This window comes from Artemia franciscana, chromosome 10 (assembly GCF_032884065.1).
Source record: "Artemia franciscana chromosome 10, ASM3288406v1, whole genome shotgun sequence".
Lineage (NCBI taxonomy): Eukaryota > Metazoa > Arthropoda > Branchiopoda > Anostraca > Artemiidae > Artemia > Artemia franciscana.
Window position 1 is genome coordinate 36,052,286 of NC_088872.1, and position 14,170 is coordinate 36,066,455.

The 14,170-nt window shown below is 35.0% G+C and overlaps 1 protein-coding gene across 1 annotated transcript in view; it reads left to right on the forward strand.

The window, feature by feature from the left end:
* The first annotated feature begins 6,281 nt into the window (after window positions 1-6,281).
* The window catches only part of LOC136032142 (ER degradation-enhancing alpha-mannosidase-like protein 2), a 40,159-nt gene continuing 32,270 nt past the window's right edge, over window positions 6,282-14,170 (forward strand). Inside the window, exon 1 of the mRNA XM_065712311.1 lies at window positions 6,282-6,548. Coding sequence (XP_065568383.1) covers window positions 6,439-6,548 — 110 coding nt within the window. The 5' untranslated portion in view covers window positions 6,282-6,438. The remainder of the gene's footprint in view (window positions 6,549-14,170) is intronic.

The following is a 14,170-nucleotide window of genomic DNA, read 5'->3' on the forward strand; positions in this document are numbered from 1 at the left end:
AACATTCAGATATGTGTGTTTTTTTTTCTTTTATATTAAAACCAGAATAGGCAATACAGAAGACAAAGACCTATTCTTTAATTTTTTTTGTGAAGCTACGTCAAAGAACAGCTGTAAACACGTAAACATAAAACAAATTCAGGAATTGAAGAATATATTTTAATGTTTAAATGGTGGGCAAAACCTTCAGAACCTGTGAAATTTTATGTCCAACAACAGTTTTGAATAAGATTTCATTGTAATAGAAAAACTCTCAACTGGTTCTAGTTTTTCTACACACCGTTTATAGCTGCTTTAATTTGGTACATGACCAAAGACAAAGGAAATGAAAAGATACTGAAGATGTGCAAATTTCAACTTTTTTTAACTAATCAGTTTTAAACGGCCACCCTATAGTTGGCTTCAAAATAGCCTAAAGTTACCTATTGCTGGCAGAAAACAGTGACTGATTATGTGTGGCTGAATCCTTCCCTTCCCTAAATGGTGCACAAGTTGTTGCTTAATCATCATAAATATTTTCAACTTAATTACATTATTAAGGCCACACAGCCTTTCCGTTTTCGAATTTAAGTAAATGTAAAAATATTGGAAAAACAAGTGCGATATTTAAGCAAGACAGAGGACAACGACAAAATTTGTCTTACACCCGGAAGGTTTTTCTCAACGGTATAAAATTAAACCAATTGAAATTAGTCTAAAATAAAATTAAAAAAGACAAAGATAATAACACAGATGATAGAAGAAAAAGATGAAAAACTCATTTTAAAATAAAAATAAATGAAAAAAACGTCACAAGGCCAAGATGTCTACTATTGTAAACGTTAATGTCTCAATTACTCTTCTGAACTCTTCAAATAAAATTTTAAAATCATGTAAACAAGGCACTGACATTTTGACCTTGTGTTTTCCGTTTCGATCTAACGTCTTTTTCATCTTGAAACGAGGAACAGACATCTTGATCTTTTTCGTCATTATTTGGTATAAACAACCGTGTTGTTATCTTACTTGAAAAAATCACATGAAACAAGAGGATGTGTTAAGGGACATTCAAATGTTACAGGATATTCACTAAAAAAAACACAAATTCACAAAAAAAAAAATGTAAAAAACTAGTCCAATCTAGGCTAGCCCATTGTAATCGCAAAGCTAATCAAAACCTGAATTAGTCACAATTTGTAACTTTTAGTTTGCAGTTTAAGTTTAAGCTTACTTCTAATTGCACTTCCACTTTGGGATTGCATTAAGGTTTTGTTTACACTTTGATTTTCAAATACTTTCGATTCGCATTTACAAATTAAACCATAATAATATTATATGGAAGAAATTGAACACACAATTTGATTCAACCAAGATAACAACTGTTTCAAACAATCTGCACATGTAGTAAAAGCCGATTATACCTTTATAAATTGATATTGAAGTCCAAAAGTGAATAAAAAGTGAAATATTTGGAGTATTTGAAAAAACAACTTTATTTCTAAAACTAAGCAATATCAACAATAAAGCTTTTTCGACAGAAATTTGTTGCCTAAAAATCCATCTCAACAACTCTATGAAAATATTGTTTTCTGACGATCCTTTTAAAAAAAGGTTTCTAATTTACTCAGTGGCTTCAAGGGCTTCAATGGTAGCTTGTTATTTTCTTCAAATTCAACTGTAAATTTTACATTTTTATCAAAACTATTTAAATGTTGAAGAAAAAGGTATAATGATTCAAACCCGTGTTTCCAAATACATACTATGTTATCCATGAATCTGCCCCAGAAACTTTTAAGCGAAATAATAGAAAATAAACACGTCAAACATAATAATAAAATAAATGCAGTTTCAAAGTCTTCTGAATTGAGTTTGTCTAAAAGTTATATTTCTTTATCATATGTACCGGGTCTAAGAGAAAAATTTCAAAGGATTTTACGCAAATATAACATTGATACATGTTATCAGTCAACAAGACCATTAAGCAGTTTCCTAAATTCCGAGAAGGATTTGAGTCATGACAATTTGGGCAGTGGGGTCCACAATAGGTTTTGTTTGTGTATGAGGTTTTACATTGGCCGTACTAACCAATAGTTTGATGAACGATTTATTGAGCATTGTAACTCGATAGAAAAAGCTCTAAAATTGAATAAGCCTCCTAAAACCTTTGTTTAGGCTTTGAGAGAACACATTTTCTACCACCCTGATCATTATGCACAATTTGATGATGACAAGGCCATTTCTAATGATAGAGGGTTTACACAATTGACAAGTGAGGCTATTGAAATAAAAAAAAGCATATTCTTGCTAGTTTATCAGTAAACAGAGATACAGGTAATTTGAATATTGACCCGATTTACAACATTCTTCTGAAAAGTGAACCAGTAGTTAAAGGGGTTAATAAGGTTTTACAAAATCACCTGGGGACGATATTAAATATAAGACCTCTGAGAATTGCAGCAATAGTAGGACACAATAGGAATATTTCTCAACAGAATAATCAACTTTTATTTATTTGATGAGCGAATACTAATTAACTTTTATTTAATTGAATTGGTCCTGAAATTTCCAACTCAAAACCCTCAGCCGTTCTTACAAATATTGCAGATTTTTTTTTTTAGCATAAAATAACCGTGAGCGTTCTCCAAAGATTCACCTCGAACCTTAGCCTTTTTGGAAACACTCATAGTCAAATATTTCCCTTTTCCTAATGATAAATCCAGCAGACCAACAATGGAAAAATTGAATAATTTACAATCCTTGTCCTGGGGCTATGGGGACGTGGCATTCCTGGAAGAATAGCTATTAGACCTTTTGACCAGTTTGAACTAATTGACAATACTAAAGTTTCAATCAGTATTGAGCAAAGCGGTCTGCTAAAACGAGCAGGTGGGGGGCTGACTGCCCTTATATCTCTCTTCAACATTTTCTCAATACACCTTAAAATTTTCGACTGAATACCCTCAGTTGTTCTTTAAATACTCTAATATTCCCTTTTCACAACCAGCAAGCCTATAGCGTATTTTGATTTATTCAGCATCCCTTCAACATTTTTTTTAATTTTCACCTTAATATCGTAAGTGTTTTTGGAGACCCAGGATCAAAAATGCCTTCTTTTCTGATAAAAATCCTTACGTGTTAACAATGAGCAACTTGCATAGCTTATAGCCTTTGCTCCAGGGGCTGGGGGAAGGAGTTCTTAAATTTGGAGTCGAGGTTGCTTAACCTTTGGATTATTTCCATGTGACTATCTCAAAATTTGATCGGAAACATTTTGGCAAAAAAAGAGTGTAGAGGTGGTTGTCCCTCAATAATTTTTGACTCTTAAAAATTGCGCTAGAACTTCCAATTTCCAATCGAATGAGCCCCCTCTGAAATTTATTCGATCAGCCATTCTATGTGAAGTTTCTTCTGGAGAAAAAACAACAACAATAAACATTGAAGCCTTATGGTTCTTTACTAAAGGCAACACAATAGCGTTATCTCTGAAAGAGTATGAACTGTGTCTGCAGCAAGCCATGTTAAGGACCTTCATATCCTTTTAGAAATCAAGCGTTAGGAGAGTGAAAGCGAGTCCAAAAAAGAAAACAATTGATGAGGTAACTAAAGTAGCAACCGAGCCAGGTTTAGACATAACCGTCCTTATGATAACAAAAACAAACGGATCAGATTAATGTGCTATGAGTTCACGCGAGGGTTACTATAGACGGTTAATTTTATTCCTCTTTGGACACGTTTATTTCGGACTTGGAAAGCCATTTTTCTGTTTTAACGCCGAACACTTTTAAGCTCAGTATTTCCTTGCCAACACATTGTATAGAAACAAAAGAACGGCAACTTGCTGATAAGATTCATGAATTTCTAGCACGATACTGATCAATAATCAGTTTCCCTCCCAGTCTGTTTGTGAATCTCCCTTCACTGGAGAAGCAGCAAAATGGAAAGCTAGGCAAGTTCGCTGAAAAAAAGCAATGTATGTGCATATAGAATACCTGATACACTAGGGGGAAATTTACAGAAACACTACTGTGATGTAGATATTTTCCAACTATTTCAGCGCGCTTACATGAAACTCTGTCACTTTGGCGTCTGTTGAACAAAATTTTCCTACCTTGAAAAGATTGAAATGATGGCTAAGAATTAAAATGGTGGGGGAAAGACTCACTGGGCTTACGGTTCTTCATATTTACCAAGACATTGACATAAGTGTCAATACCATTATTGATAGATTTGCCAATAGTGGAAATAGAGGCTAGAATTCGCTATTTTCTATTGATAGTGTTTCTACAAATGTGGTTTTGCGGATAGCTTTACCGAACTGACAAGCAGAGGCATACAATTTTCATTATCAACAAGTATGTTAGGATTAACTAAGAAAGGGAACTTTTTACAATGAGCCGCTCCCTTCCTAAAATCCAAAATCCGCCACTGGTTCAGAGGAAATTTTACGAAGGAATTTAACGTGGTAGGAATTTACCATGGTAATCCTTATTTTTGGGTGGGAGAGACTTTCTGGGGGAAATTAAACATACTTACTTATCTTCATTAATATTAAATATAAAAAGACTTTGTGTGTCTTTAATATTTTTATGAATTAGCACCATTGAAAACTGTAATTTTTATTTAAAGATATGCACAATATTGGCCATTCACGAGATTTTGCTAGCGAGTTGGCCAAAAATATTTTTCAAAATATGGAAGGGGGAGGGAGTTATTGTTTTGTCAATGAAAAATACAAAAATAATGATCAGAATCCTAGATGGTGCCCCAGTAATGTTCAGAGCTCAGCTAGAATACAAAAAATGGTTGGTAATTTGCAAGGGATTTAAAATGGACAACGAAAAATTTCTAAAAGAAAAAGGATACCTACTGGTTAGACTGCCGCTAGTCACTGATCAGGTTCACTGATCGGAGAGTATAAATCAAAAGCGTTAATTTGGGAAAACTATTCCCCGAAGCCGCGACGAAAGTCGGCGGCCTGCCGCCGAAAATAACTCAACTCGCCGCCGCCGAAAACATGTCGGCGCGTCAGCGCGCCGCCGTGAGGTTCGGCGGCGGCGGTCTGCCAATGAATAAGTGTTGCCGATTTTTATTTAGTCCTATATAGCTTATCCAAGAGAGTACACCTGGAACAACGGACGTTCTATTGTCTGTGCCATCTGTGGGTGGTTTTCAGCGATTTTACGCTGAATTTAGCGATTAGTCACTGCCAAACGTTCGATGTTAGCTCCACATCGCGTGAACAATCTCATTTATATACGTGATAATTACAATGCAGTCAAAGCTTTCAAAAGAATAATTTAAGCTTTTTCCCTCAGCTACAATGGATCTTTTTTTCTTCTTTTCTTTGTTATTATTATATACATTCAGTATTAAAGGGTATTTGGTATTTGAACACGGATTCTAAACTCTCAATCTTATGAATAGTCCTACACTCATATTTTTTAGTCTACCGCTTGCTGAGTTAAGCGTAAATCTCACGATCTAGAAACCTCCGCTAGTTTTTGCAAAGTCATGTCGTAAGGCGAATATTGTAGATCTAAGTAGCCTATGTATAAGCACTGCCTAAACACTCGGACAAGATATTATATAACTAGGTAACGATGAAAGAAAGAGAATTCATGGCTTATAAATATTGTGAAAAATGCTAAGAATTTCTATAAAGACAGTATCAAAAACTCCAAACAAAACTAAAAAAGTTACTGAAAAATGCCTTAAAAATTGCGAAAACGCCGAAAAATAGGTGGTGCGCCGCCGATAGTTTTTCGGTGGCGCGCCACCGCCGACATAAATTCTCTCCACCACCGCCGAATTTCGATTCGGAACGTCTTCGGGGACTAGGGAAAACACAAGGTGTTTGATAATTACTTTTTCTAATGTAATTATAAACGAAAAAGGAACTTTTCGTAATCCATAGTGATTATTGCTTAAAAAAACCGAAATACACATTTTTGAAAATCTAATAGAGAGGAATTTTACCCCCTTCCCCTATTGGTGTCTCTGTGTTACACGTGATAAAACAATTAATCATACTGATCAAAGCCTAAAGTGTAACAAAAATCACCGATTTCAAACGACAAAAGCATGTTCTCTATTGAAGCAGCTAATTTACAGCTTTAGGTTTTTTATGTATCTAGTGTTTTTGTTTAAGAGAAAAAAAGTATACGATGCTTATATTTATGAACTTCATCTTATAATGCCAAAAACTGCGCAAGCACCAAATTGATTGACATCTTCAAAATCTATAGACATTTTGCTGATTTTGTGATGTAATAATATCTGTTAACAATCCTGTTCATACACTGTAAAATTTAAAAACGTAAAATGCTTGATTTCTTAGTTCCATCTTAAAATTGGGAAAATTCTTGTTCTCATTCTATGTTAATAATATCTAGTGGCTTTCCCTTCAAGTAGCTTCCTCAATCAACAAAACTATTTCATTTCAATATATAAACTAGGCTCATGTGGACTAAGGGCATCATTTTAATTTTTACTATTTGGGTTTTGTTCACTGTGTGCCCCTCTTTACAGCTTAATGACAGAGATTTTCAGAAGCGGTTAAGCAATTTAAGGTAGGTTATTTTGTTTACTTAATGCTTTGCCTAGGCCTTTGAAATTTCTAAGGTTGGATAGAAAATAGGCTAGCAAAAGTTCCATTTAGGCACTGTCCTCAAAAGAAAATAAATGTTCATTAAGGTAGCTTAATATGCCTTTAATAAGGGTGCTAAATTTTCATTAGAGCTCTGTTTCCATGCTATCAATCACCAAAATAGTCTATAAAGTCTGTCTTGACCAAGCTTTGAAGTTTTTGCAGTTTCAGTAAAATACAGTTGCTTTTCAGTAAAATGCAGTTTCAATAAAATACAGTAGTTAACATGCTAGGTTTTGACAGAAGACAATAGAGCTTGTGTGTGTTATATTTTTTCCTTATTTTACAGAGTAAATTAAAAGGAAAGTTGTAATTTATCATATCTATTAACTATTTGCATTATTTAGTCAATTGCTAGTTAACATTCTAGGTTCTGGCAGAGGACAACAGAGATTATGTGTCTTATCTTTTTCTTTATTTTACTCTAAATTTAAAGGAAATTTGCAATTTACTACAACTATTCATGAGTTGAATTAGTTAGTTCATGTTAGTTAACATGCTAGGTTTTCTTTTGAGGACAATAGAGCTTTTTTGTGTTATCTTTTTTCTTTATTTTAGAGTATAAATTAAAAGGAAAGTTGCAATTTACTGCAACTATTGATTTTTTGAGTTAGTTAGTTAATGATTAGTTTGCATGCTAGGTTTTGGCAGAGGATAATAGACCTTGTATGTGTTATCTTTATCCTTTACTTTACAGTCTAAATTAAAAGTAAAGTTGCAATTTACTGCAGTTATTTATTAGTGGCATTAGTTAGTTAATTATTAGATTATCATGCTAGGTTTTGGTAGAGGACAAAAGATAGGGGAATGCCCTGCAGAAATGTAGAGTACCTCCATTGGAGGCATATACCAAGGGGGTCCATAATAGGAACTGCAACCTCTCCTGGGGACATAAATAAAGGTGGATAAGGAAGAAGCCCCCTTTAATGTAAACTCAACAGGCAGTGCTGCAACAAGTACTCCAAATTTTTACTTAAGTATCAAGTATTAAGTACTCATTGCTTTTTTACTTAAATATCAAATAATAAGTACTTTCCAAATTCTTACTTAAGTATCAAATATCAGGTACTTACCAAAATTGTACTTAAGTATTACTTAATGTATTTATTCTATATATCTAAATATATAAAAATAAGTTGTTTGTGTGTTGACTGACATCATGCATGTTTGTTGATAGACGTCATTATAAGGATTGAGCATTATGCTGTCATGTAGTTGTTTGTTGACTCATGTCATGTTTGTCAACTGACAAAATTACAGACTGGGACACCAGGACACAAATGACGACCAGGACACAGGGAATGTAAATGATGACCAGGACACTCAAAGGGAAATTACAGACTGGGACACCAGGACACAAATAATGACCAGGACACAGGGAATATAAATGATGACTGGGACACAGGGAATATAAATGACGACCAGAACACTCAAAGAGAAATTACAGACCAGGACAAAATGACAACCAGGACGCGGGAAAATAAATGAGGACCAGGACAGTCAAAGAGAAATTACAGACTGGGACACCGGGACACAAATGACAACCAGGACACAGGAAATATAAATGGCAACCAGGACACAGGGACACAACTACAATGGGGACGCCAGGTGCACAAGGGGGATATATAAATGATGATGGGGACACAGGGAATGTTTGATTAGCAATCACCATCAACAAAGCTCAAGGGCAACCATTAGAATAATGAGGTATAGATCTTAATACAGATTGTTTGTCCCATGGACAATTATATGCTGCATGTTCAAGAGTTGGTAAACCTGACAATCTATTTATATGCACAGACAATGGGACAGTGAAGAATGTTGTATATTCGCAAGTTTTACATCTATATTCAGTTTTATAGTTTTATATCTATATTCACAGGTGGGACACAGGGACACAACTACAATGGCGCATAACTAATATGGCGCGTAACAACTTACGCGTGCAGGGAGGCTTGGGGGGCGCCCCCCACCAACTAGGTGTTGTGGTGGAACCCACCATCTAGATATATATATATATATATATATATATATATATATATATATATATATATATATATATATATATATATATATATATATATATATATATATATATATATATATATATATATATATATATATATATATATATATATATATATATATATATATATATATATATATATATATATATATATATATATATATATATATATATATATATATATTCTGATATAAAGCCCATGCTACCTTTTTTAAAGCCATTTTGAAGGCTTCTTAACCCCTTCCCTTGCTTATAAAATGTCCCTGTTCATTCCTCTCTTGAAAATCTTAATCAAGAACCAGAATTTCCATTTTATCGTTTTTAACCATTTCCCTTGTTTGGCTGGTACATACCCAATGTAGTCCAAGAAAATAATCTTAACCAATTTTCAACACAATGGCTTGAAAGCAAAAGACTATCAAAACAATTAAGTGCAGTCAAAAAACTCCTGATTGGATCAGAGATATCACATGACAGGATTAACACAGTGTACATAGAGTTGAACTTCTGGTGATTAGTGTTCAGTCAAATCTGGCACATTTGAAAAAATACACGGTTATTCTGAAACATGTGGGAATAATAAAAAAAAATATTGAAAATATTTTTTTTCCCTTGTTTGGCTGGTAGACACCCAATGAAGTCCAAAAAATAATCTGAACCAATTTTCAACACAACAGCTTGAAAGAAAAAGACTATCAAACAATTAAGTGCAGTCAAAAAACTTCTGATTGGATCAGACAGATCACATGATAGGATTAATACAGTGCACATATTGTTAAACTTCTGGCGATTAGTGTTCAGTCAAATCGGGCACGTTTGAAAAAATACAGGGTTATTCTGAAACATGGGTGTTAAGAATGAGATGAAAAGAAGAAATCAATTGACGAAAAATTTATATTATTGATTTCATTTATTTTCTGAGGGAATGGAACTAAAGCTCTTGCTACTCCTTTTGTTTGAGAAGTATTATTTTGCCTTTTCATATAAATCTATTGCGTGGTTAGAGTTTCTGGAATTTCCCTTTCCTGAACCCAATGTTTCCTAACACTTCTAGCCCCCTCAGGGAAGGGGGCCAAGCATCTAATTGGTTGTCAGAAGCTGATATTCCTATTGTTGTATCTCCAATATCCAATGATGATAGCCTGAATGAAACCATGATTACTGTCTCTGAGCCACCAATCTCTGAAACTGACAACCTGCTAAATGAGGATTTTCAGACAGTAGGCAGAAAACAGAAACGAAAAAAAAACCTTCTATGAGTCCTCCTGAAATAATGGGACTCTCAAACCCAAATCCAGCTGTGGAGATAAGGACAAATCCATTATCCTTTTTACTCCAACAGTAAAAGATCAATCTTTCTCTATCAAAAATATTACTAACATTAGAATGAATCTTTTCAAAACTTTTAGATGCAGCTTCACTGTGAATGTGAACAGAGATGGTTCACTAATGGTTATGTTTCTAGACAGAAATGAAGCCTACAAAGCCCTTAGCCTAAATAAAATTGGCAATATCCCTGTTACACCTGAATGGTGGAAACCAACCCTGAAAAATTCTCAGAAAATAGTACTGTACAACATACCATTGGAACTGTCAAATGACGACTTGAAAGATGGCCTTATGAACAATAAGGGGGAAATGCTGGAGGTTCTGGATGTTCATCGTATGGGCAAACTAGATTCTAAGGGAACAAGAAGTAGTAAGAGTGTTCTCTTTATCTTACCTGCTAGTTCCCAATTTGACTCAGTATTCCTTTTTGGTCAGCAAAAAGCTCATAAAATATACCAAGAAAAACCTCTTCAATGCTCAAAATGTTTTAAGCTTGGTCACTCATCTAAGTATTGTTCTTCTTCTGTGCCAGGGTGCCCTAATTGCCTTGGTAATCACTCCTTGTCTACAGAAAGTAGATGCACTGAAGTGCCTAAATGTACAAACTGCGATGGTAGACATCAATCAACAGATCACAATTCATGTCCTAAATATGTTCAACGAGCTAAAGTTTTAAAGATTGCTCTTCAAGAAAATGTTCCTTTCCCAATAGCTGCAATGGAACTGGCCAAGCGGTCCAAAGTACCATCAGGTCCAAGAGTTAATGAGGCCAAAGAAGGGAATTTAGCCCTTACTCAAAAACCTGACTGGCTACAGGTCAACAAGAACCACCCAAATCAGGCACTCATACCTCCTACTGAGACTTCTTACCCTCCATTGGCTAAGGAGCATCCCAAGGCGGCTGAAGCTAGTCCATCCCTCAACAATCCTAAAACTAAGCCTAAATCTTGGTCTGAAAGAGTGGCAGCTTTTCCTAATATTTCTACTCAAGCCATAACTATGCAAGACAGAGTTGGACTTCATATTACTAATTTAATTAAATATGTTGCATCAGTGGACCTAATATTACAATCAAATATGGCTAAAGATAAAAAAGCCAGTATAACAAAAGAAATTGCAGAATACTACTTTTCCAATTCTATTCTCAATGAAATAGGAACAGAATTATCATCCATTCTCTCAAAATATCATGCATGTCACCTATTCAACCCTTCCTATGTTAACTAAGCTGCAGATCTTACAATGGAATTGCGTCTCTTTAAATTCAAATAAACTTGCTGATCTTATCCAATGTGCAAATGATAAGAGAATTGGAATTATTTGTCTACAAGAGACTAATCTTCATCAGTACAAGAAAATCAAAATGCCTGGGTACAAGTGCTATAGGAAGGATAGATCAACTAACAGAAAGGGAGGGGGTGTGGCAATTTTTGTTCATGTTTCAATCCAACACTCCCCTCAACCCTTAACTATCTACAGGGATGAAATAGATGTTGTAGGCATATTAATTACCTTAGCTAATGGTAACCATCTTGCCATAAAATCCTTTTATAATCCATGTGGGAGTAAGGACATCCAAAGTATCTTGGAAACAGAATTATCAGGTAATAATACCTTTATTTTTGGTGATTTTAATGCCCACAGTCCTCTCTGGGAACAATCAGCAGGTAGCAACAAAGCAGGAAGAGGAATAGAGTACATATTGTCTAATTTTCCTGACACCTTGATTTTCACTCCATTTGACTTTCAGACCAGGTATAATATTTCTTCCAACTCTTTCTCAACTATAGATTTGCTTCTAGGTCCTTCTTCATATTATGATTTAGTTCAGATGGTAAAGGTGTCGTCTCTTCAATCTGATCATTGTGCAATTCTTACATCATTTCAAGATTTATGCTACACTCCCAAACCCTACGTCCCTACATTTATCAACTCCAAAGGTAATTGGTCCCTTTTTCGTGAGATATTAAATGAAGTAGATTTTTCCTTTGTTTCTCCTAATTATGATATTAATGCCATTGAGTCTAATTTGAGATCAATCCTGCTGGAGTCAGCTAAATCGGCAATTCCAATGACAAGGGTACGTTTTTACAATGGCTCCAAAAGACCCAAGAACTGGTGGAATGATGAGTGTAGGGTTGCAGTTCTGGCAAAAAGAAAGGCTCGTAAAATGTTTCAAAAGCACCCATCTCAGTCAACAGCAATCTTTTATAAGCAGTCATGTGCTAAGGTGAAACTAATTTGTAGGAGAGCTAAACAGAGTACATGGCTGAATTTCAGCTCAAGTATCAGTTTTAGAACCCCAATTTCAAAGGTCCATAATTTCATTAGCCAACTAAATAGTGGAAAGCAGCCTAATGATGACCGTAGATATGATATCATTCAGAATGGATATCCAATTGTATCAGATAAAAAGAAGGCAGATCTGTTTACCAATGTTTTTAAAAACGATTGCTCAGATTTTCATCCCAGCCGACCTCCTTTTTGTAATCTCCCTCTTGCCTGTTCTTATAAGGGGACTCTGATGAAACCTTTTTCCCAAGATGAATTTTGTGTAGCACTTAATTCTCTTAACATCAAGTCTTCCCCAGGTTATGATGGTATTTGTATGAAGTGGACTCTTGAGTCCCCAAAGGTGTTTCATACAGCCTTCTTAAGTCTTTATAATCTTATTTGGTCAAGTCAAAAGTTCCCAGATGCTTGGAAGATTGCTCAGGTATTCTCAGCTTTAAAACCTTCTTATTCATCCAATGATCTCAAGTCTTACCGTCCTATATCAGTATTACCTTCCTTTAGTAAAGTTCTGGAAAGGCTTGTCTTATCAAGAATTGTGTGGTTTTCTGAAGTCAACAATCTCTTTCCTAGTGAACAAACAGGTTTCAGAAAAGGACATAGCTCTTTAGATAACATTACCCGGCTAGAAATTGATGCTTGTAACTCCCTCAAAAAAAGACATGTCACAATGGCTGTTCTGTTTGACTGGTCGAATGCCTATGGAAATGTAGTCCACAATAAATTATTGGAAATCCTAATAAATCTTGACTTCCCGTATCCTTTTATAAGTTTTATAAAGTCTTTTCTAACTGATAGATATTTTTACGTTCAAGTAAATCAGTCTAGAAGTGAGCAATGCCCCATTACGAGAGGACTTCCTCAAGGTGCAATATTGAGTCCTCTTCTATTCAACTTGTATGTTTCTGAATTTCAAGTATCTCATGCATCATTTGGCCTTTATGCAGATGATTTGATCATTTGGAAGTCAGGAAGGGATATTAGCCTTCTTCAAAGCCTTATTCAACAGGATATAAGTCTAGTCCAGAGATTCTCTTTAGCATTTGGCTTCCCAATATCAATCAGTAAAACTAAAGCCATTATATTTACTAATGGTACTCTAGATCCTCCTAATCCACTGACAATTTTCTCAAGGGAGATCCCATATTGCAATTCAGTGAAGTTACTTGGTTTATTAATGGATTCTAAAATGCAGTGGCATGAACATATTAATTCTTTGAAATCTCTGATTATTCAGAGACTTTGTATTCTAAAAAGACTTGCTGGAAGTAAGTGGGGATGTCACCCAAAGATTATTTTGGATTTTTACAAATTATATATTCGTTCAAATATAGAATATGGGATTCAAATATTTTCAGCTCGTCCCCCATCCTCATTCAAAATCCTTGAATCTTTACAAAATTCTGCTATTCGAATAGCTTTGGGTGTGCATAAGCATACTCCTCTGTCAAAGTTAAGAACGCTGTTGGGATTGGTGTCCTTAAGTGAAAGAGCATCTAGTCTAAGGATAAAGTATTTCTCGCAAATCCAGGCTTATGGAGCCAAGCATGCTGTATATGCACATACCTTTGCTGAGAAGTCAGCCTGTCCCAATGCCCATTCATCATGGAATCAGTTTCAACTGGAGGTCCCAAACTGGAATCAACATTCGCTTCATGCATATCCCTTTACTGAGTCCCCCCCATGGGAAATGAGTCCTCCAAGCTGTCAAGTAGAACTTATCTCTATTAGTAAAGATTTGATTCCTAATTATGAGATCCAGACTATTTTGGCTGAACACATCTCAAAGGCTTACCCCAACTATAGAAAAATATATACTGATGGATCTGTCCAGAGGGAAAGAGCTGGAGCAGGAGCATGTATCCCATCCCTGAATTTGAATATTTATTCTCCTCTCC